General features: G+C 42.0%; 1 protein-coding gene across 3 annotated transcripts; it reads right to left on the bottom strand.

Annotated features, from left to right (window-relative positions):
* Window positions 1-1,073: 1,073 nt before the first annotated feature.
* Window positions 1,074-25,164, bottom strand: GTF2H1 (general transcription factor IIH subunit 1). Of its 3 annotated transcripts, none has more exons than XM_040609554.1 (15): window positions 24,807-25,164; window positions 20,955-21,123; window positions 18,964-19,156; window positions 16,298-16,460; window positions 14,529-14,622; window positions 13,693-13,842; window positions 12,526-12,605; window positions 11,583-11,713; window positions 10,326-10,413; window positions 8,916-9,004; window positions 7,983-8,100; window positions 7,019-7,109; window positions 5,451-5,566; window positions 4,449-4,541; window positions 1,074-3,825 (listed from the first exon to the last, which is right to left on the bottom strand). In XM_040609554.1, exons 2-15 carry the CDS (start codon window positions 21,106-21,108, stop codon window positions 3,739-3,741), a joined length of 1,647 nt encoding a protein of 548 aa, XP_040465488.1. In that variant the 5' UTR covers window positions 21,109-21,123; window positions 24,807-25,164; the 3' UTR covers window positions 1,074-3,738. The 3 variants fall into 3 exon arrangements, with proteins under 3 accessions (XP_040465488.1, XP_040465487.1, XP_040465489.1); XM_040609553.1 differs by lacking the exon at window positions 24,807-25,164 and adding an exon at window positions 24,124-24,280; XM_040609555.1 differs by lacking the exons at window positions 4,449-4,541; window positions 24,807-25,164 and adding an exon at window positions 24,124-24,294.
* Window positions 25,165-25,186: the final 22 nt, after the last annotated feature.

Genomic DNA, 25,186 nt, shown 5'->3' on the forward strand with positions numbered 1-25,186 from the left:
AGCTCTGGCTGCAAGGTCAAGGGAGAGCTGGGGAACAGGTCCGGAACATCACGGCTCACACACTGAAGCTCTGTTGCAACACGCACGCTCCAAAGCCACTGAATATGCTGCCTGCAGACAGCAGGGATGTGCAGGTAAGCCCTTCTTTTAAGAAAGGGAAACAGGATGGAGAATAGAAAACTGGATCTTAAGCTTTCTTATTGCCTTCCCTGCTCACCCAAGTGACTTTCTGGATAAAGCAGCTGTCGCTGTTGGACAGGAGCTTTGGCAAGGCCAAGGTAAGCTTTCTAGCTGATAGCAATACCTCATGACAGAAACCATAAGGATGTAGTTACAGTGTAAATAAGGGAAAACAGCTGTAGCTGTAAAAAAGCGTCTTAAAGAGTGGTGGGGAAAGCCACTCGTCAGGGAGAGCACAGGGCCTCGGTCATCAGTGCTTTGTCACATTAGGAAGCTGAAGATCATAGTCTAGAGAGCTACTCTGTGAGCACGCAAGAAACCACTGGTAGGAATGGCTCCAGGGGAAGGATGTCACCCCAGGCTGAGGTAGAGCTCTTGCACCGTGAAGGCTGGGCCATTTCTGTTTCTCTCTCGGTATCTAAGTATTTTCATCTGCTGAAATTCACAGGCCACAAATAAGCCGAGCGAGACTTGTGTTAATACCTGTTTTAAGTTGCCCCTTCTCCGTTACTAGCAGAGCTTGGACCTGAATGACCGACAAAGCAGGCGGTGCAGCCCTCCTGAACAGACAGCCGCTGGATCGATACATGGAGCAGGCAGAGCACTAACCCCTGGAGACTTACATGGGCTTTGGTACGATCAGGAAAAGAGGGGCAGTGGCACTACTAATGGTGTAGAGACCCTGCGCAGCAGGAAAAGTTCTTGACCCTTAAAAATGAAGTAATTTGACAGTAACTGTATTGTAACCCTTTTGCTCCTGACCTCTTCTACCAGCATGAAGGCACAGGTGAGCTAGCGCTACCCACAGCGCTCTCCAATTTAGACCCGAATGGAGCCTGTTTGGGATTTAACTGAACATTAGAAAACAGCCTAAGCATTCGAGAAGACTCCACTTTAGAATTCAGTAGGGTTTATTCTACAAATCTTAGATCAATGCCAATGATACAAGTTTTATGAATTCTCATTAAAAATACAAGTCAGTATAAAGATTCCAATAGTAATATAATGCATGATGATTCTGTTTCAAAACTTAAGGAATGAATCTGGGTTTTGGACCATGCTACAGAAAAGGGGAACACAATGTAGAAAGAATATTTTAGTTTACCTCCCTTACTCCAGGAGGGGCCTGTGCCTTATTGCCACAATACCTGAAAAAGCAATATGAAGTGCATAGCAGCCTTGCCTGCTCTAGGCAAAACTGGTGAATTTAATATCATAGTCCTCTTCCCGTCCCCAGTCCTGTTAATTAAGGTACATTTTGATAGCCTGATATCGCTATAATAACTTAAAGCTATTGCAACACCATCCCCCATAATGATTATAAACAACAGTCCTTTGAACTGTAAAATGCTCTTATAATGCACTGAAACTTTGCCACCACGCTAGCCGTTTTGCCCAGTCTTTCCAGGAACACTAAAATACTGATTCAAATCAAAGGTGAATTAGTTCCCCATTTGAAACTCTCATGTCTATGATTTTTTTTTTTTTAAATGAAGTCTCAGTGCAGCCTAATACTTAAATATGTTGTTCATAGCATCAGGCACAGAGTATAAATCAGACATTTTCTTGAACCCAGCCCTCTGATATGATGAAAGGTGTTACAGCTTTCACTAAACAGTTGAAATTTGGCCACAAAATTGCTAGATCAAATGCTTTGGAGTGGGGGAAGACCAAAACTACCCTTTCTTTCGGGGAGCTGCCTGCGCTTACAAGAGGATTAGGCTTAATAAAGCCATACCCTACGCCTACATTTTAGGAAAAGTTTATCACAAGAGGTAACTCTTGACAAGATGTGCACCTCATCCCCCAAATGCTGTATGTACGGCTGTTGATTCCTAATGACATTTTCACCCTGCCAAAAATAACGGGTGTCTCTCTTACTGAGCCCAGTCATTTCTTGTAGCAGAACCACATTAACATCACAGAGCAGGTATCATGCATCTATCTGCGAAAGCAGACAGGGAAACTAGACTTAACAATACACATACATTTCCAAACAGAATTTTGGTGCAGACAGTGACATTTTAACTGAAACTCAGCTTTTAACAACATGTTAGCATAATACAAAAATTAAAAAAAAAAAAAAAAAAAAAAAGGGCGGGGGGCAGGGAAAGCTGCTGACTTCCATGCACCAGTGAAAGAAAGAAACCCTCTTGCATAAATGGAACAGCAGCACAGAACAAGCACAGACTTGGCTATACAAATACATCTTTTCTTCTGTAGGAATTTGCCAGAATTATCCACCCAACATCACACTGTCATGTCTCAGCATCATGCCACCGGCGGGAAAACCTAGCATTAGGCCATCATGCAGGCAAATGGGAATTTCTTCTGCCGTTCTGAACATGGCTGTGCTTGCTTTGAATACGTATCATCACTCTGATTTGTCTTTGTAGTAAATGCATCTTAAACTCTTAACAGTCACGTTTAGTCAGAAGTAAAAAAAAGTTCAGCAGCCCATACCAGGCTTCAGTACAGTCAAGATGACTACAAAATACAAGGATGTCATTAAACTGCATATATTGTAGAGAACAGGTTTACTTTGCATTTAAGTCACATTTAATACAAGTTGGTCTGAAACTGTGAACGGATTCTATTTGGAACAAAGTATGGCACAGATTCCCAATATCTATGGACACTGTCAATAATACGTTTTTCTCTTTGCAATGATTATCAATTCGCCAAAAATAGTGTAACAGTCAAAAGGGAAGAGTGAAGGAAAACAGATTTAGGAGAAGAAATAAAAGTGTCTAAGAATTGAAAATAAATGACTTTTGTAAGAAACTTTATTTAAATTCATTTTTAAAAATGCATTCTCTCCTCAGAACAAATGCCACCGTAAAAAAGAAGATTGCAGTAGCACACACTTGCACTCAAAGGAAAACATGCAAAACTGATGGCTGAAAAAATTCTGCATAAAACTCCAAGACTTCAGCCAAAAGTTTGCCCCCGCGTGCCTTTAGCGGCCCCGGACCAGAAACAGCTTTCAGTGCAATGTCTCTTGCTTCCAATTGGTGGGAAAACATATGGCAGAAGCTTGTCTTCCGACAGTTACACTCTCCCAGATGTTTGAAGCAAAAACAGTCTCGGCTATATTTTAAAATATCACTGTTAAACTGTTGCAGAAAGTACAAACAGAATTCAATAAAACGTCAGAATCCAGTGAAGAAAAACTTTTGAGTTCTACCCTGTGCCATACACTTCTTAAAAAAAAATTAGACAGAAAAACAGATTTTATTAATACACCCTCTTTAAATTTATTTCTGAAAGCAGCTCTTTATGCAAATCAAAAGCAGTTCCTGAGTAACTGCAGTAAACAGTGTCTTTTAAATATTTTTGCACCTCAGCTCTTCTGTTTTGGTTCTTCCTTGTTTTTCTCCCTAGTTTTCAAGTTTAATTTCAGTTCTTTTTCAGAAATGTGCAAGTTGAATTAGCATCGTTTCCAGAAGTCCACAGCTTGCAGGTCTTCCTGCAACAACTATAAGATCTGCACATACGCTAGGTTGTACTCCTATACCTATTGCAGATTTTGCTCTCAAACCTGTACAGCATGCATTTTCACGTCTTCTTCAGCATACGCCGGGACTGCCATGTATGGAACTTATTGTAGGCCGTCTGCAGCATCTCTTCTATATGACTTACCAACTGCAACATTAAAAGGGAAAAAAAATAAAATCACTTTCCCAGCTACTGGAAAACAGATCCCCTCCCCTCCCTTCGATCTGCTATTCAGTTGGATTCTTCCTTTTATTCACTAGGAGTCACCTCACTAAAATCAGAGGCATACCAGATCAAGAAACAAAGAAATAACTTCAGGACCCTGAGGCTCTGCTGCAAAGTGTCTGGAGAGGGAGCAGTTCAGAGGGTTACTAAGCTGAAAAGGTCACAGGGAATGCCACTCGATTGTGCCCTCTGTTCCAGTACTTGGTCTGTGACCACTTCAAGTCTGACATGGTGGGAGGCAGTTTGGAAGTTGTTAAAGTTCCGCTTCATGGTGGAAGTGAAAAATGAAACATGACTTCCCTTTTTTGTTGTCTCACTCAGGTAATTTCAAATTACAGTTCTTGACAGTAATTCTGTTACAAACCCTGCCTTGTGAAACAGCGATGACATGCTTAACTGTGTACCCCGCTCCCCTCTGCCCATTTCCTAGTTAGCCAACAAAAAAGCCCTAGGATAAGAATTCACAAAGCTACCATCCTCTGAGAATTATGATTCAAATTATTGGTATTGCACCCACATAATTAAAGAGATTTTTCCCCCCTTACATTTGTGCTTAAATACTGTCTCCGAATCTTTTCTTGGAATGGGCAGAGCTTTGTAACCTGAAATCTTTCCAAGTTGCTCCTCATTTTCACAACCTGAGAGAGACAGAAACCAGTATTACAATCACTTGCACCTAAGTTTCACTTCCTTTAATAAATTGTTCTCCAACAAAACACCTTGGAACTAACTCTGGGGACTACTTTAAGTATGTCTAGTTTGAGAAAGGAAAGTTATTAAAATATCAGTCTCTAATGATTCCTGAGTGCGGTTTACTTTTGAGGGAAGTGCAATATGACCGAACATGCAGTATGCCACTATGATCACTATTCATTTGTCAGTAAATACTATAGATGCAATATTCACAAAAACATCTTTTTTTTTTTTTTGCTTCAGGCAAGGACTGTACCAAGGACTTTCAGGCCACGTTTTGCAGCAGAAAATCCAACATATCTGACTGTGATTTTTTTTACCTTTGTGATCCATGCGAGAAAGAAAAGCAACAGGAAAAAAGTTACAATCATATACCTGGTTGTAGACAGACACATCTTCTTGAAGAACATTTTGCTCTAAATAGCAGTGTACGTTTTGAAGCTACGATTGACTGATTTTTGCAATGGATAGAACAAGGCAAACTGTAACTGTCACTGCAGAGATTATGTCTTGGAGTTGGGGAAAGGGGGCTTTAGTCTGTGTTTTACACTGACAGTGAGAAATCTGCAGCTGGAATATAGCTGACCATTCTGATCAAAACTACCTTACAGCGACTGCTCCTGAAGGGGATTAACAAGTAGGGAGGGACAAGGATGATTTAACCAACAGCATGAGCAGAATTGCTGAAAAAGTAGTGTTTTACATTGTTTTGTGACCTTCAGTTCTACAGATGAGTAAGCACTGGACTGATTTAAAGCAGGTGTATTAGTTCTATACTCAAGTTAATGACAAACATTCTAAACCATGATCCAGCCACATCACAACCAGGGCCTCGCTAGGTGGCTCCACCTTACCTTTTCTTCTAGGAATGGCGTGTTAACAGGAAAGCAGGACCAGAAGTGTCGTAGCAGTTCCCCTACTGCCACATACAAGTGTTTTAGTTCAGACTGAACGTCATTTGGCACCATCTCTGCAAGAGGAAAAAGCTTTTGTCACATCACTCAAAACTACCGTATGAAAAATGACAATGTAAGGCTGACGAATGTATATTCAGCCAATACACATTTCTACTAGAATCACAGAAAGGTCGGCTGGGGGGTGGAACACGGAGGTGCCTCCCTCCTGAAGGAGGACTATCAGGTCAGCCGCTACTTACAGCTACAAACTTGTATATTTTATAGAGAGACTATGCCAGGCAAAGAACGGACACCAACTTAATCCATACTAGAAGCAGCGTATTTGTGGTGTTCTAGCAGTGTGACAGTACTGCTTCTGGGACCAGCACCTTGTTCTCTCCACAGCACAGCGCTAAATATTGTGTGGTGGATACTGCAAGCTTATCCCTCTCTCTTACGCTGGCAACAAGAATACAGCCACAGCATGTGGAAGGTGAAAAATGCAGGCAGAAACAACAAACTGTATCCCAGATACTCTTAAAGAAGAAAGGGCGACAGGGTTCAAGAACAGGGAAGGAATGACAATCATAAAATCCAAAGACTAAAAGCACCAAGAGGTCATTGAGGATGAGAGGAGCACAACAAACTGAATAGTGGGTAGCCACTCTAGGACGAGACTGTTTGAAAAACAAACAAATTAAAAAAAACCCCACCACCCAACCAAAAAACCAAAACAAAACCAATAACAGCAGTGGCCGGGGTGTAGCACTCAGTATGTCAAATGGGATGGGTAGGAAAGCCTCAGTCCTGCTTGCCGACTCCTTTTCTCTCAGTACTACTCAGCTATCTACATTAGTTCATGCTGCTCTTCAGACCACAGAACAAGCCAAACTGTTATAAACCCTGCCTTGTGAGAATAGGGATTCATCTGCTGTGAGACTGAAGAGAAGTGAACTTAAACTGGCAGGAATGTGCCAACAGGAAAGGGGTGGTTGAACGGAGGTGTGAGAAGGAAGGGTAGTCTGTTTTGCCCTTGCAGTCTACCAGAAAGCTGTCCTTTTCCACAGCGGCAAGCTGTGGATCTTAAATGCAGGCTGCAGAAAACCTAGTTCCAGACAATTATCTAGACCTCATCTCCTTAAAGCTTTCCCAGAGTACGCCTTTATTTTCTGAAATCCAGAAGAAAAAAAAAAAACCAAACAAAAACATCCCAATCAGAAAAATGCCGAACAAGCAAAACCCATGATCTGTAACAGGACTTGGTATCAAGCACATCCTTCGTCACTTGCTCTGCAAAACTTTTCTCATTCATTTGCCTCAGCACTGGTGCAGCCAGTGCCACCCTCATGGTGTGGCTGGGTTGCTCTTTTTTTGCTGCTGTAACTCAGTATTACTCCAGCTACATGTTTCCATAAATTTCCTTCATCATTGTAACATATTCTAAGAGACGGATGAAAGAGCAAGCCAGGTACTGCTGTATAATGCAGTAAGATACAACTGAAGTATTATATATCCTAAATCCTTACGGTTTATGGCTTGCTGTGTTCCACCCTGCATAAGTGCTCCTCCAGGTGACAGGACTGCAATAGTGCTAGTAGCATCACCACTTGAAAGAACCTGAAGGGAGAGAGGGAGCAAATATCTCAGATCACTTCTTCCAACAAAATCTTTTTAACCTAAGTTGTATTTGAACTCCAATGGCAAAGACACAGTTGAGCAGATACAAGGGAAGTTCTGATGAAGACTCTGCTCCTCTCCAGAATTAGATACAGTGCCTTTAAGTGCTACAGCTTACGTTTTCACTGAAAGCTTTCCAATTAATTACGGCCAAACAAACTTTTTACCTGGTACAGGAACTGGCTGTGCAGCTACTGTAAAATGAGACAGAGAACTACTGTACAGAAATGTGGCACATTCACAGTTGTGGCTGCTTTATACTTAGGGCCAAATCTAGGTTTACTAACAGAGGAAGTTCAGATACTAGCTGGGTAGACTGGCTACACAGCTACGCTGCCCTCCAGTTGCCAAGACAGAGCTTCTGTGCAGCCCACAGTGAGATCTACACCCTGCCTAAGTGTGCTTAGGACCAAAATACCTGTTCAGTTATAAACCTGCTTACTGGGGCCTCCTCAGATCACTACATCCTAAATTTCAGGGTGCGGCATCAATAATACTGGTCTGTGCTTCAGGTTGCACAGGCGTCCTGCTTTACTACTTCATACTTTTACCATTTCCTCAACAGAACATGGTAACAGTAGAACATAACTCTGAGTATCAGCAATGACTCAGTTTACTATTGTTTAGTTTGTAAACACAACAGCTCAAAAGGTATTGCCTGAAGTTGTAAAATAAACTGAATAACAGAAAACTATTGGAGATAATTAAGTTCACTCTCAAAAATTAAAATTCCAGTAGACATGAGACACAAAATTATATAGAGAGCAAGATGCTAACATCAAGAAGGGAATTTTTTTGAATGTTCTTTCATACCTGAGTTAGTTTGGGTACATATGCTTCCATTTCTTGCTTAATACTATTAAAAGAATTAATTATATCCTGACTGGTTGCATATTGCTGTGATTGAATTGGAGTTGGACCATGATAATACCTGTGAAGTGAGAAAAGAGAAAAGTGTATTAATATGAACAGTTGTTCGGATGTTTCCAATTATAGATGCTTTGCAACTGTTGACACTATCTAAATCTTATTTACTGATGCAGTAAATGCGCTGCCGCATGGGAAGAGGTTGGATTAGGGATGGTATGGCAGCAAACTAAGAGAAAAGCTTCTATTGTTGAATCTGTGAGCATCATTTTGCTAATGAGAAGCTATCTGTGCCACCTAGTTCTGGGAATATCTCTAGAATGGAAGAATTCACTCCACTTCTGATTGAAACTAAGCTAAATTAAGTCAGGTGCACACTTAGAATCGTTCTCTTCCCTTTGGTCTCACTCCTTTTCTGAAATTACATCTACTTATTTTGAAGCTACAAAAACACTAGACCAGGGAACAGTCCAAACTATCCTGACTGCACATTTTTTTGCCTGGGAGCGGACTTTCCTCAGAATCATGTATTTCCACATGTAACACATTTTTCCACTCTAAGCTGCAACAAAGTGATGAACTGTGAATACAGGTCTGTTCGACTTCCACAGAAATGACATGTCAAAGCCCTTCAGCTAGGCTTACCAAAACTTACCTTGCTGAAAAGCAAGATGAAAACAAAATACAAATATAAATGGGAATTATTTGGAAGCTGATTTATGCAGGAAGTCATGTTAGGTTCCTAAACGTAGCCTAAACACACTTGAGTGTGGCACAGTAGAGACTAAATCACCCAAATCAAAAATTCTGTGCAGGCTGTGATGAGAGACCTGCTGGACTGAACATACTGACATAGCTGCGTGCATTTTGTTAACTTACCTATCGGACTTCTTTAAGTTTAGTGCAATAGTTTTAGTGCTATTATTCTTTGCTAAATCTTCATATTCAATGGACTCCTGCAGTTTCACCTAAAGTAAGTCAAATAATTACAAACATTACTAATGAGGACACAATTCAATGCATCTAGTGCTTTTTTTCAGTTCACTGAGTAAGCAGAAGGGTTACTAAAACCTTTAGAAAGAGGACAGTGTGGAACGGTTCACATCTCCCTCCAGAGGGAGCAGTGCCCAATACTTTTTAAAATGTGCAATTTGGAAGTCTCGGCACTACTGCTTTTTCTGCAGATTCTGGCCAAAACTTGCAGTCTCTGCCACATCCAAAAAGTGTTCTGCTATACATAGATCATTCTTTGTACTCTCTATTTATGTCCATCCATATCCAGACTGGCAGAAACAGTAATGATTTCATGGCTGGCATACTGGAGTGTAAGACCAAAACCACAGTAATTACCCAAGCTATCTGATGACAGCAGAGGTAGAGCATCAGCGGTGAGAGGTTACAGCACAGTGATACCAGACTTTGTACAATGAGAAAACTACTTCTGAAGTCTCCTACTCTCATGCTATTCTCTCCCTTCTCTCTTCATCGCATTTATTCTAGTCCTGGTATATAATTTTCTCCACAGTAGAAATTGCAGCTTTTCAGGAAAGTCAAAGCTGTTGACTACCTCAACATTAAACAACATGTGTATTCTACAACCTTTTCTTGCAATACATGCAGGTTTCGAGTCCCCTTAGCATTTTCTATTTAGGCTGGCAACTCTTGCAAGAGTATTCAATTCAGCTGCAGTTTTGTAGCAGTATCTCTTCCACTTTGTGAGCTCTATGGTTAGTCTAGAACAGGCTGCTGCCCTGTATTTCAGAGCACCAGGCAGCACTATGCTTTCAGCTTAACCCCATTTCAGCTTCTGACCTCAAGATGAAGGATGCCAGGTGCCAGTTTATCATCTCCTCTATAGACAATACACTTGATAGGTCAATACTGGTGCTTGAACACCAATATCCCTTTCAGATGGATGTTCTCTAGAAGTTTTCAGGCATTTGGAGGAAAAAGAAGGGGGGGGGCAGGCAGGGGGCAAAAAATAAAACTAGACTGAAAGGAAAGAAGCAGATTTCTGGGTCCAATCAGAAGCATGTTGGAAATTTTTTATTTTCACTGAGCACTACTGAAGAGATAAACAGAGCAGTTCATCAATGTGTAATTTATTCGTGGTTAATAAAGAGGTACAAAGCCTCTGACAGGCCCTCAGCTTTGCTCAGAAGTATATAGAATGAGAACCTAAGTATCACTTCAGATGCATCATAAAACAAGTAAGGAACTTTCAGCAATCTTTTGAGAGACAGAGCTTCCAGTTCCATTCAATTAGAATTGCATCAGCTAACTTTATACCTTTTTCAGTGGTGGCTGAAAGAAATCTGAATCCCTGGAGTTTCCATCCGTACTGCTGGTCTCACTGTAATGGTCATTTTGTGCTTCTCTTAAAATAGAGAAACAGCATTAAGAAGAATTCACCTCACAGGAAACATAAGATACAAGCTAGAGACAAAGTAAATACATCCGTTTCAAAAACTTTATATGCACGTTCACATACTGTACGTCAACTTTTTTCCCCTCACATCTTCATTTCTAGCAGTTGATCTAGATAGAAGGAACCAACTCCTCAAATAACTGTGTTTGTCAAGGAGGAAATTCGACAGCAGGGGAGGGCGCTTCCCCCTCTCTTCACAAAGATCAGCTTGCCAACGACTCCAGTGGGACACAGCGAAATCATGACTACATTAGAAACACTTTGCACACACGCTTACGCCAATCAGGTGTTAGCAAAATGACGGGAGCCCTGAAACACTACTGTTTCAGAATGAGAGCTATTGTTTGGTCTCTTTCTGTACTGAGAAACAGAAACACACATTACCCAGCAGAGATTGTTTAAGGTCCAGTGTTCGATTTGTGCAAGACTGAAGAACATCACGAGGGAGCGCAGCTACGCAGAAGAAAGTATTTAACTCAGATCTCTCACGCTTAAGGCCTGTAGGATTTGGGTAGAGTAGCAATCCTTTGGTGGTTCTCTAGAAACCAGTTGTAAAGCAGACTTCACATCAAACCCATTTCATATTTCTTTTAAGAAGTTTCATTTTTAAAGTTCACTGTAAATATATGGGACGGCCCGATACATTTTATTTTTGGATCAGGGGCAGGGTACTGCACCAGAGGAATCTTTCATTTGATCCACTTTGCTTCCTCATGTACCTAAGCATGCACCCTACTACAGGAAGCCCCAGCGGACCTGCTCCTGGAAGGCAGGCAACATGAACTGCCTGCACCACACCTCACCTCCACACAGCCAACAGAACACTGCTGCTGCAGCCTGCACCAGGGCCGGAGAACTAAGGCAGAAACAGCCTTGCCTTTATCTGCTTTGTATGATCACTCAGCTAAAAATAGCATTTTTCATCTCAGGCAGCTCTGAAGAACTTTCATAAAGTAAAATGGAACCTAAAGGTATTTTCCTTTCCGGAACAAAATATTTCATTCATAAAAAATAATAATAAAAAAAAAAAAGTTGAATGAGTAATTGAAGATGTATTTTTATTTTGGAAATTCCTTAAATTTGTTACAAAAAAGCTTTTGCACAGCACTGAAACTTACTGTTTCCTGAGGCCAGCTGCAAGGACCATGGCACTGTGATGATTAAAGCGTTTTATAATGGCAGCGTTGCTACTTTCTCTGGCAGATTTTGAGGCGTTTGACGTAGAGGCCACAGATGCAACACCATAGCCCTACGAAGAAAACAACATTAGCTACCTCCTGCCCAAAACCAGAAGGACAATTCCCTGTTTTCCATTGAGTCAGGAAGCCTGCCACCTCCTCTGAACTCTAATGAGAGCTACTGCATCATCATCTGAAGCAGTATTTTCCTACCTTGCCCCACATTACCTTATGTACTTCAAAATAATCTCCACAGACTGTTTTATTCTGCTAACCCCTGGCAGTTTAGAGGTGTCTGAGAGAAGAAAAAAATTTGTAACAGATCACTTACTTTGTAAGACCATGATCTGTTATAAGTAAAAAGAGAACTGGCTTAAAAAAATTTTAAACAGACGGGCATTGATGGCAAGGAAGAGCCAGCAATTGTTGCACTGACCTCTTTTTAACGTCTGGTGGGACACCAGAAGCCCACAGGCTACATGACACCGGTCAGAAGGATGTGATACCAGTAGGAATTCAAAACACCTCAAGCCTTAATGTCAGCAGTGTCCCCAGTTACCAGGTCACTGAAGGCAACTCACTTGACCCCACATGCAGTTTCACGCTTGCAACTGCAAACCTCAAAAGCAAACCACCTCAAAAGCAAACCAGTGCATGCTTCAGATGTACCTATCCTGAACTCCTAGTCCACTTTCAGACTCCTGGCTTCGTATTTCACTCACAAAAAAACCCCCAAAAAACAAACAACCCCAAAAGTTTAAGTTAAATCAACAGCAGGAAAGTGCATCTTTTTGTAGTTATTTTAACAGAAGGATCCATTTTCTCCTTACACAAAACTAAGCTCAGGGTGGGTGTTTGTTTTTTCTTTTTGCCAACTACTTACTTCATCTAATGTCTTATCTTCCAAAGCTGTCAAATCTATCAGGGGGTTTTTTACTCCTTGAGACACCATTGTTTTCAGCCCTGCATGGAACAGAAAAACACAAGAAAAACTATATCTAAACAAATAGAAATAACTGTGGAATAAATAGATTTAAGCTTTAAAAGGAGCAGACAAAAGTTCTGCAGATGCCCAAGTACTACCGCGACTAAAACTTTCAACCCTTTTCAAATTTCCATTTAAAATAAGCAATAAACTTGGAAAGTTATTGTAAAAGATCACTCTACTTATTAGTGCAGTCTTCATCAGCTTCTACACATCACTGAATATTGTTTGGTAAAAAAGAAATGAAAATTTAAGATGCAGTTACATTAGCAGTATTAGTGGGAACTGGGAAGCCGTAATTGTGTGCTGCTTTTAATTTTGGCGCTGTTTTTCTGCCCTGTCTTGGGTCGAATGGCGATTTATCTGATGACAGCTTGTGAAGTGTTGTGGATTCCTAATAGAATGCTTTCATTAGAATACATATTAAGGAATAGTGTTAAGTGATCTCAACCCTCCGCACTTCTGTATCATCACAAACCTATCTCAAAAGTTCGATAAAAACTCAAGTTAGGTAGTATTTAAGATTTCACATTAAACGTGTTGACAGAGAACAGGGATGGCAACTCCTCTGGAAAATCTTAAACAAGATCCATATCAGTCTATTACTGAAAACTGATCCATAACAAAAACTACACCTGTTGTAAATTACGCACTAACCACAACATGAAGCTTCAAGTAAACAAAGTTATTCCATAGTAATAATAACATAGCATAATCAATCTAGTGTGACAGCATATTATGGAATTTATCACAGATTTGTTATTGCACGGGTTGCAATAAAGCTTATTTCTAGTGCTACCACCTCCCAAAGGCTAATTTATTTCAAGAAACGCACTCGCTATGAACCATGCTAAGAACAGTACAGCTATAGCTAATTTTCAATGACAAAGTGTAGCTTTCACTTTACAGTTTGACAAACAAGATGCTGAGTAAACAAACATAAGCAACTTCAGCTCTGACTTCAGCTTTGCTAGGTTTACTACATATACCTCTTGAGTGTTGTGCTCTATGATGTAACTAAGACTGTAGCACAGCCTAGTGCAGAAACAAAATCAAAAAGCTTACCTTTTTCATCCAGTTTGGCACATTCCGCAAAGAGGTCTTTTGAGCCTGTATTGAGCCTGTCCCGATGGAAATAATGAGACTGAAAAAATCGTGTCCAGAATTCCTTCTCTGTCATGTTATGTGGAACATTTTCTGCATATTTCATTTTTACTGTGAAGAGAAAACATAATGATTACAAACTGTTCCTCAAATCTTAACATGGTATTTTACGTTCAAATGTCCTTGCTTGCTGCCTTGCTTTCTAACGCCGCCTTCATTCATGTCGATGTAAAGGACTGCAGTAGCTAAGCAAGAGCAAACAGGTACTCCTTTATGCCCTGCAATGCTAGCCACTGCTTTGAAAAGAAATGCATGTACAGTGGTCTGAATACTCTAATTTGAATTGCACACACACACACACACAAGAAGTCTGATTTGCCAGAGTTCTTGTTATTCTCAGAATGAATCTAGTCTTCTTAACTAGGGGTCAAAATTAACTAGTGTCAGTGTTCAATACAGTGCAGAGGCATGACGAAAATCAGATTCTTTTCTTCTCAAAGGTGATTTCATGAAAAGTAACAATTAATCAAAATGCTGAGTAGTATCTACACACAACTATAAAAAAAAAAGGGGGGGGGGCTGTCAATGTAACAAGTTACAACATTTTCATTTCAAAAGTCTGTTTTAATACATGCTTCTTCCCATCCCTCAAATGAGGCCAGGAAAGAAATCCAGAAGACTGAAGATAGGGTCTTTTATAATTTCAGGCTCAGACTAACATTCTAGTCTTCCCACAGAAAGATAATAAACCCTAAATCTTAAATACATCTATTTGTTATGTAAAGCACTATTCTTACCTGCAGGATATGTTCGGAATATGGATTCAATGATATCTGAAGTCAAATTATACCTCAGACCATTGCAGCCATCTGTTTGAGGCCGTACATCAGCCTAAGAAAAAGCACAGGGGGAGGAAAACCAGTCATGTCTGAATGCCTTCTGTAACTGAAGAAGGAAAAGATCTGGCATCTTGCAATCAAATTCTGCTGCAGAGAAAACAATCTTCTCGTTCCAATAATCCATGGCATATTTGATCATAAATAGGTATTTTTAGAATGAGAAATGAAAGAGCATGCATTACTTGCTTTATTATACTCGCCACTTCAAGGAAGATACAACAAGTAGACTGTAAGCTTTAGAAGATGGAAAGCAAAGACCACTGTAAGTCAAAAGCTGTGCTTAGTTTAATATATCCTTGTTTCAAAGTAAAAATAGGCATGTTTACTGTATACGCCTAATCTTTTATTGCTTGTTCAACAATTCAGTTAGTGAATTATCAGCGATGACAATGAAATGACAGAAAAGGATTTATGGCTCTTATACCTTATTTCCTTACACAGTAAAAGCATCTCAGTATAACTGGTAAATAACATTGAACTTAAAAATTGAGCGTAAGCGTTAGTCAGAACTTGCAAGTTAAATCTCAGTGATCTCTTTGTGAAGTTCTGGAGCAAGCAAGTGCTCGGTCCAATTCTCAGCAACAGGAAAAAGTGTACGATCGCATATGCGGCATTCTTTTCTTCATCATCCTATACACCCAAATTCTAGCTTTTGTACCGCCTTCTTCATTCTGAGCAGGGTCGGACAGTTACTTAACTGGGAAGTAGGGCACAAATACCTGAAATTTTCTTCTTCACAAATACAGAGTGCCACAACCAGTTATTTTAAGAAAGCTTCAGTTTTGAAGGTTTGGGTTTTTTTGGTTTGTGGTGGTGGGTTTTTTCAATGTTAAATTGTAAGAATAATGGGAGACAGGGAATCAGAGCAATCAAGGTCATTTGGTAACTGGTTTGGTATTTCTAGGGGGGGAAGCAAGTGTTTGTACAGTGGCTAAGTCATAAACCAACTCCCACCTTCTCCTCCCCTCCCAAACTCTTGATGTGTGTACAGTCATTACCAAGGTGGAAATGGGATTCCAGCTAAAGAGTCGTAATTGGTATGAATTTTGTTGCAGAAGCAGAAATGTGTCTCTGTGGGAGGAATCTGGATTGTATCTAGATTACTTTTAGACTGCACTCATATGGAAGCATGGTTTCTGCAAATGGGTAACAATTGAAAGCTGGGGAAAGAGAGAGATAAGACAAGCCTTCAGATACACATGTTGTTCTTCAAGTAGCTGAAAGCATGTACTGGTTTTAAAAAATTGCAAGGGAATACAACCTTTTGCATGGAAAGTCTTGCAGCTTCACTTATGGATGTCAATGCTGCAACAGATACCCTTTTTAACTTACTGAGTTAATACACTGTAATCTAGTGACTGTAAGTTTGCCATTATTCCTGTTTTACGGAAAGTAGAGCAGCAGTATAAACATCAGCCTACTGTTAATTTGAACTTTGAGCATCTTACATTGACAAAATTTTGAGGTTGCAGATTTGCGTAAAACCTTTGCTTTCTGCTCCTCTGCCCCACCCCCTGTACACTTGCCATAGTCTAACTAGCACGTGGACAGATGTTAAGCTGAGGAACCAGGAAAGAACAGCATTAAACTATATGGGAATAAAGTACATGAGCAAACTCTCCCCAATTTGTTTGCTTAAAATCCTTTAAGTTAGAAGCTCAACATACCAGAAATGCTGCAGAGATGCCCACATCCTGCTTACTAGGTGCTGCTGAATTATCCCCTGCATTCAGGCTTAGACGGTTGGCCCAGAATTCTTCAGCGCTGATTACTTGGCTCACAACAAGGTCTTTATAGAGCTGAAACAAAACAGGATCTTCTTGCAGCATTCTGGTAAAAGAATGTATTAAATAGAATTGAAATGCTGCAGAATAAATCACTAGGATTTCCATAAACAACGTGAGATCACAAAAGGAACAGAAACCAACTTTTCTTTCAAAATGCTGTGCATTTCTTAACAAGATTGTCTAAACAACCAACTCAATAGCTGTATTTGTCTCAAAAGACTTACAAAATGACTAAACAAAAAGTTTAAGGAATAGCATTAAATGCTAGAAAATAGCAATGCCTAAGAAAAAGCTAATGTGGGATTAACGTCTTGCCCTAAAATAGTCTGTTGTGCTCTCATGTCTTTGCACATCCAGGACTGGAGTCTCCTGAACCGTAAAAGCATAATGAATTTTCTTGAACTTCCATAACAAATGTCTCATGGGGCACGAAGGAGATTTCAGCATTATTCAATTCCTGTTAAAGACCTTAAAATTCAGTAGTTACGGGTCTCTGTTCTAGTGCAGAACAGATTACAAAATAGGCATGGGATAAGATACCTTGAAACACACATTACCTTGAGTTGTTTGTTCATTTATGTTTCTGCTGGTGACAGTAGGATCTTCATCCCTTAACTATCACATGCAGCACAAGCGCTACAGAAATGTTCAGTGTCACCACTTCCACCAGGGAACAACATTTACAAAAATTATCATCCAAATAGCAACTATCAACCTCACTATCCAACACGCAAAGAATGTATGCACCTGAAACTTCAGTTAATTCATGTTTAAGCAGCTTTCCATATAGCTGCGTACCTAATTTGAAATCCACTAGGCTATTCTCAGGGAAACGCACACACAAGTTCACAATCCGCCAATAACCTCAACAATCTAGCATGTACTTCAGTCCTGGATCATTTGCAAACAAACAAACAAAAAAAAGAATTTTATAAATACACAGTACACGGTCTAGGGAAGAACACAGATAAACTGCATTCTGGCCTGAATGAAAGTCTGTAGCTGCTCTAAGGATGAAGTAGGATGAAGTGGAAGTGAAAACTTTGTGGCAGGACAACCCCATTATGTTTTAACCACCAAGTTTTTTCCTGTTTTGCTTCTTGGTACAAATATGGATTAGTGGCAATTCTTACAAACTTGTGCAGCAGAAAGCAGTCTGTCATTTTAATTATTCCATTAAAACCTGCAGGTTTGGTATATACCTGACCCCCACCTCTCAAAAAATGGAGGAAGTGCCACAGGGACTCTGGATGTAGCACCCTTCCAGAACAGGTAGAAACTTTTTTTTTTTGCCTCATCTGTTGCAAATTAAGCTAATGAAGCCCCATCACTAGACTTGGACTTACAATAATCAAAAGAACACTATGGTTGATTCTGGCTTTTCTGTAACTAGAAAAGCTCTTAATGCCACAAGGCATAATACAGTAAAACTCCATTTAAGGATACAAAGACTCAGAGCTAAGACTGCCCACATACTCAGTATTAATACCGTTAGAAATACGGCACACAGCATAAACAAACAAGTATGGTAACAGTGCCAAAGCAGCTTGCACTGCTGTAGACCTTAGTGGTCACTGCAGTACTGGAAGTAGTTAATCCTGGATGTGTCAGAGCTCTAGCACAAGGGCTCTTGCCCTTCTGCTGGGAAATCTCCTTGTGAAGATCCAATCTGCCCAATGAGGCAATGCTCCTATGTTTCAAAAAAAAATCTACCTTTAACTTACCTAAGTTCAAAGCTAGAACAGTCTTTGGAAACAGAAGCTAGTAGATACAGGATTCACAGCAGATGCTAGAATGAAGTGAAACTCATCTGGGGGGATGAAGAGAAGGGTGCCCTATGGCTCCAAGGACCAGTTTAACACAGATATTTTAAAGGAATGAAAGCATATCTCAAAATCCCTTTTGGGACGAGGGCTTAGGTCCTGAACATCTTCTCAAAGCATTTTTTAGAATAAACATCCTGTATTCCAAATAACAAACTATTGCATCTCATTTGAGATGCATGAAAATACCTAGCAATTTAGAAGAGTATATAAAACACCAGGAAAGATTTGAGGGGGAAGAGGTTACACAGGAAGGAAAAAAAACCACCACAACCCACACCCCAAAAAAAGAAAAAAAAATGAATCAAGGAAGGTGAGAACTTCTTGAAAAGAAAAAAAAATATCTTTCAAGCAGCTTCTATAACTGATACATACATACTTAAGAAGACTAAAGAGACAGACTGCCAGTTGGGTGCTTTCATCTCATATCCATGGATAACAAAGACTGGGTGGCAGCCGGGCTGGCTGCCTTTACACCTCAAGAACGTGTCACTCAGAACACAAGTACAGTCTCAACATGTTACAGTTACGTAAGTCTCAAGGAACTGCCTCTAAACTGAAAGTGGAGAGATTTTTACTAGGGAAACACATGCTATATCACCAATGATGTTGAAATAACAACTGTTAGCAGAAATACACTACAGTTAGGTAACAATTAAAAAAAGAAAACAAAAACCCCAAGAAACCAACAAAAAAAAACCCTTAAGGCTTCTTTGCTTTTACCTGTTCTTCTCCTCAAGTTCTTTATTAGCTTTCCTTTTGAACTTGGGCAACAGTTGTTGAAGAAGATCCTTTACTGCATCTCGCTCCTTCACTGCTGTGCTTTCATTGGAGAAGTGAAAGTTGGTTGTGTCCCCTGCGTGCAATACTAGCTGAAGCTGAATTTTAGCTTTACCTTCTGGACTGATTTTCTGGCCTAGATTACACAGAGAGTATTAATTAGCAACAGACAGTAAGCTTACACAAGAAATTCTCTACCCTAGAGTATTTGCTTATAAGCGGTTAGCCTCATCATCCCATTTTATCATTATCCTGTGTGTGATTTTCAGCCATGAAAGGGGAACAGACTGTCTTCCCCTTAAATTGGTTTGAAGCCTCCACCTTGTTCTCTCTAAAACACAGACACCAGTAGCCTGTTGCTCAGTATCCTTCAGCTACTGCTCAGCAGACCTGATTCATCCTTGCATTCCCCACATCCTCTATTAGAAAACTGCTGCAAATTACGATTGTCATCACCTGGGCACTTTAACCTGGTACCGATCCAGGCTGCTGCCAGAAGGTGACAACCTCAATCCCCCTTTCCACTTCTTCCTGCTGCCTTTCTTGTACAACTGTTAGTGCCCCTGCAGCAAGCTGAACCAAGGAACTGATCCACTGAAAAGGAACCCCCTTCTGTTTTCCAGCCAGACCAGTTCCCACAGAAGAAGAGTGGTAAGAAAGCAGATGCAGGCTGGGGGAACAGCAAAGGTACGCTGGTTTCAGGTGGTGTGGGCAAGCACATTTAACCACTAGTACTCCTAAAGTCGATCACCAGTGCCTCCAAGGTGCTATTACACCCCATGACTCATAAGAAAAACCTAACTCCTGCTTCTTTTCTTGTAACCAGAGGGAGCAGAAGCTAGAACGAATACGTTTATGGACTGTTCAGCTATACTGACTTCAGTGGAGCAGTGCAAATGGCACTAACCTAGCTTTGAATCTTACCCCTTTCTCCAGTGCAAGTGGGAGAAAGGAACCAGATGTCATCACTAAATCATCACCTCTATTGTAAAATTACAAGTACCACCCCACCACCCCCCATTTTATTTTTTATTTTAGATGACATAAAAGAGCATCTTTCATCGAAGTTACAAAGGCTTGTACGTGTAAATATTTAAAATATAAGCTCTGCTTAATTTTAAGTAAATAGCTAAATAAAACCTTCATGAAATTGGTAATTATAGGCGAACAGAGCTTTTAAACGCCTTATCACAGCGTATCGGTTCTGATCCATCACACACTTTTGACTATGCTGCAGTACTCATATGTGACTTTAACCAGCAATAATCACAAAACCTTTACCAAGTGATGTATACAACTTTCTTTTTATTCCTTCTTTGGCATTACAGCACATGGAATATGAGCACTAACTACAGCCAGAAAGACAGCATGCTACAGACATCTACTGTTTAGTTCTGACTTGCTAGTACTCTGCTGTTGCAACAGCAAACACTTATTCAGAATGTTACTAGTTAGGCCAAACTACAGAAGCTAGTGCTTCTGAAGCTATGGTCTGCTGGATGAAAATAAAAAGCGAGGTTCCTTTTATATGAAAATTGAAACAGCTTTAGATGCATAGTTTAACAGATGACATGCCAGGTAGTCTCTGTGTCAGATCCTGAAAATCCTATACTCTTCCTCAGCCGTCCTCCCACAACGGCATGGCATAGATCATTCTTCTGTTCGATTCATTGCAGAAGTTTACGAGAAGTTAATAGTAAATGCAGTCTAACTTAAACATCTGAAGACTACAGAAGTTCTGCAGTAGTATCCTTAATAAACTGGTGACACTTCACTATGGTCCTGATCCTACATAAGATAACCCGCTCAAAGATCCAGACCCCTGCAACCTTCCTAACTTACCTATGAGTGTCTTATGGCAAATATTGGGTTGTATTTAAATGTTTATCGAAATACGGCTTACTGAAGCTGGAATAGGAAAAGCATTCACTTACATTTTATGTCTGCATACATATGGCTGACTGTGAAACGGTCTTTGCCTTCGGGTGCCCATGCTATCCTTTCAGCCATAAGGTAGAGAGCTCCATCCTGCTTCTTCTGACGTACCTTCTTTACGATCAGTAACACTTCTTCAGATGACGTTGCCATTGTGGTTATAAAGAACTATTAAAAACATGCAGTTGAGCTGATCAGTATAATTATTTTTGCAGTAACTCTTTCACTACTCCTATCTACATCAAAGTATTACAACCCATATTTACTCGTTAATGCCCACATTCTTGAAACATTGCAGATAAACGTGGTCCCCTCTGTCAGTGCAATCAGAAAATTTACTTACAGAAAGTACCAAAATAATTCATCTATTTAGACTGCTGATACTGCTTCTGCTCCAGTAAAAGACCCGCAAATCTTACATTTAAACTGATAACCAAACTTTCTTGTTTTAATGTTCCTTTACTGGGTTTTTTTCCAAGTTCAGAAGAATACTGAATCCAAGCAATGACAAATTTCAAACCTCCTCTGGCATTTGGCAGCAATTCTCTCCTTCAGTGCGAATGGCAGATGTTAAGTCATTTCAGAAAAGGGAAGGATACAAGGTATGTGAAAAATCACGGATTTTCAGTTGTTGGTGCTAGATACAGTAGCCCAGTTACACTCCTGTTCTTATTGTGGTGGTTTTCGCCCAAGCCTTGAACAATGTTTTTTACACTCAATTCCAGCTGGCCAGTTTCCTATCCCTCTCCCCCAAAGTCCAAGGGACTAATGCTATAGTACTTCAATACAATGGCAATCTTGTCAGCAGTCTCACATCAACAAGCCTTTTGATACTTGCTGCATTCTTCTCCCCAGCAGTCACTACCATTCCCCTCTACAGGTTCACCCTACAGCCTTAAATGTCTGAAGAGATTAAGGAAGCTGCAAGTATGACTACGTTCTACTAACAGACTGTTGTCCACCTGTCACAAAATTAAATCTTTGATATATTTGCCATCAATGTGTAGTCTGTCCAATTGCTGTATTTCGTACATCATAAACTTCACCATTGATATGTAGAATAGTATTTTCAAATGCCGATATGCATGTTTCACATGTTTTAGAATAGCTGTAATATTTGCTGGGGCCATAGCAACCTGTATCAGCTGTCACACTAATAGTAGGTATCACAAAATGATAATTCTAAGCATCTAAATTCACATTCATATTCTTTTCTAAAAAAACCCAGCATCAAGACAGGATATTTCACTCTGATAATCTGGACAGTAGCATAGCATTCTCTTCAGCAAAACTCTTACAAGCCCATCTCCAAAACGAATTAAGGAAAATACTAAACAGAAAGACTTAATGGAAAAAGGGCTCTGCACTTAAGCTCTTCATTTCAGTCATCCAAAGCTTGGCCAAAAACTTCAGTGATGCTGAGCTGAACGTGGGGTTTCACATCAGCACCACTGCAGCAGTCACTGGAACACACTGTGCCACATTGAGAGCAGCCCTGCTAATACTTCTCTCCCAAAGAAAACTACATGGCATGATTTCAGGACCATTTCCTAGCATAATCCATTACAGTCTCCCCAGCAGCAGCATTATTCTCTTTCACTGCTATCCGCACTACCATTTTATACAGTTTCCTGTTGCAGGTCTGTAGTCTCTCATCAGCACCTTATCCTTACCAGAAAAAGGCAGCTGGCCACAGACTCACTAGAAACCTCAACACATGCAAGACTAAGGATTTTGACTTTCCCCCGCCCCCTTCATTACTTTACAGTCCTTTAAGGTCATTATCATCCAATGCAGTAAAGACAAAGCCACAGAATGCAAAGGAATTAAACCTGTACTGAACAGAAAGAAAAATGCAGGCATCTCCATAGCCAGGCTCATTCTGATGCAAGATGCTTTGCTTTTCTACCACGGTGTTTCACCCACCTACAACCAGTCTTTCAACTATGGAAGAAAATGATCAGCAGCTAGCAACTTCTGCTTTACAACCGCAGCATTTCTAGCACAGTGCCCTGCAGTGTGCAAACTGTGAATGCACAATTATCCCACAAGTGGCTCATTCTACCTTCTGGGAGGGTGAACACACTAGCTCACTGCTGTTCTTATTTATGTCATTGCTGTGCTTCCTTTTTCATGCAGTGATTTACGGTGGCAGTAGGATGATACAACTCACAGGCACAGCAAGCAATACCCAAAATGGAGAAAACCTCGAGCTGCCTTTTGAACAGTAAATCAGAAAGAATAAAAAAATATTAATTATCAGGATTTAGGAAAGTTACCATCTTTCACTAATGAAAGCAAGATGGCTTCTTGTTACAAGAAGTACAGGACAAATTCTAAAATAGAAATCTCGCCTAGCTGCTAGAAAAGCATGAGGATGGACTCCTACCGACTGCAGAGGGGAAGGCTACGTCCTCGCTATGCACACACAGTATACAAGTAATTTTCTTTTCTTTTTGAACACTTAAGGCTTACTCTACAGAAAGGTAAGAGCCATCAATGATCTGTGCCTGCCCAAATCTCATAACCTCTATATTTAACAACTGAAGTTTCCAGGAATCGGTACTGCAGATGATGACACTGCTGCTCAAAGGGACAAGAACTGCAACATGCATGCAGCGAAATTCTGTTATTTTACAGCTTTAAACGATAATTTTAATCTGCTGCTAAAAGAAACAGCATCAGAGTTCTTCAGCTGCAGATTTTGGAAGACAGATATTTCTCTGGTTCAAGTATCTTCCAGAACAGGAAGGTCAGGCACGGTTTATTTTAAATTCTTCAGCAGTAGAGCTTTTGAAGTGATGGTTAGTATTTCCGAGAAGCATTTTGATCCATCAGTAGCCCTAACGCACGGGGTATGACCTGCCATCAGGCCTGTCTTGAGGATGGGAATTTCAGCTGCAGTTTACAACTGGAAAGGTCTATCAGGAAGCTTCAGTGATAGCATAAAAAAAAAAAAAAAAACAAAAAAAAAAAAAAAAAAAGAAGTCCTGTTCTCTTATCCACCTATAACCCCTCCCAGCTCTGTGGGAGTGAACGCAGCTTCTGGAAATGCCATCAAATTCCAACAGCTATCCTTCCTCCCACACAGCAACTCTTCCTAACCACCTTATAAAACCAGGTGCCTCTCCGCTCCGCACACCGCCTGCCCCGAAGGCTCCCCGTTACCTGCACATCGCTCCAGTCTCTTCCCATGGGGTTGGCCAAGTTCTGAGGAGAAATGCGGGAAACCTTCCCACATGCCACTAGCCCCGGCCGGGTGCGGGGCTGGCAGAGCCGCTGCAAGCCCTGCCGCCAGCCCCCCGCAGCCGGGCAGCCCCCCGAGGGGCAGCGCCAGAGCCGGCAGCGGCGGCGGCACAGCGGGGAGCTGCGACAAGTGCCACCTGCCCGGGCCGCCGCCGAGCTGAGGGGACCCACCGCCCGGCCCTCAGCCCGCCGCCAGGCTCGGCCCGGCCCAGCCTTCCCCTGCCCGACTCCCGGGGCCCCGGCCCGCTACTGCCAGGGCACCCCTTTGTCTGCGGCCCGACCCCGGCGCCCAGCCCTGGGGTGAAGCCCGGCGCCCCCCTCCCCGGGGGGTGCGGACCGGCGGCTGCCGACGCGCCTCTCGCCACCTCCCCTCCCGGCCCCGCCGCCGTTACACGCCCGCCGACTGCGAGGGGGCAGGGGCGGGGAGCGGGAGGCCAAAGGCCACGGCGGCAGCGCGCCCCGCTCCCGCTCCCCCGCCGCCCCCGCGAAGAGAATCACTGGGGCGGCGCGGCCGGGAGGCGGATCGGGCCCCACCGTCGTCCCCCCCGGTACAGGCACAGTCCCTTCCGCCACCTCCCCGTCCCCCGCGGCGCCGGGCTCCTTACCGTGCGGGCGGCGGCGACGGCTCCAGGCTGCTGCCGGCGGGAGGGGCCCGGGGCGGGAGCGGGCGCTACGGGGGTCGGGCCGCCGCCGGGGCCATGGGGCGGGCAGGGGGCGGGCACGTGACCGGAACAAGCCGCGGGGCGGGCGGGGGAAGAGGACGGGAGGGGGGACGGCGCCCGCCTCACGTGACAGGGGAACGGGCCGCCGCCGAGCGTCCCCAGCGGTCACGTGGTGCAGGCCGGCTCCCCTCCCGCCCCCTCCCCGCTCACGTGACGGCCCCTCCCCCGTCGCCATGACAGTAGCGGGCGGAGGGGGGAGCAACGGGGCGGTTAAACGGCGCCGCCGCCCCCCACCCCCATCGCCCGCCTATCCCCGCCGCCCC

This window comes from Falco naumanni, chromosome 10 (assembly GCF_017639655.2).
Source record: "Falco naumanni isolate bFalNau1 chromosome 10, bFalNau1.pat, whole genome shotgun sequence".
Taxonomy (NCBI): domain Eukaryota; kingdom Metazoa; phylum Chordata; class Aves; order Falconiformes; family Falconidae; genus Falco; species Falco naumanni.

What these genes read in the sequence shown, in the direction of transcription:
- GTF2H1 (XM_040609553.1), bottom strand. Translation starts at nt 24,150, where the DNA reads ATGGGAAGAGACTGGAGCGATGTGCAG. An exon ending in GCAGCTGGCCTCAGGAAACA is followed by an intron (nt 10,414 to 11,582) that starts GTAAGTTTCAGT and finishes CTCTATTTTAAG; the next exon opens with AGAAGCACAAAATGACCATT. An exon ending in ATGTACCCAAACTAACTCAG is followed by an intron (nt 7,110 to 7,982) that starts GTATGAAAGAAC and finishes CTCTCCCTTCAG; the next exon opens with GTTCTTTCAAGTGGTGATGC.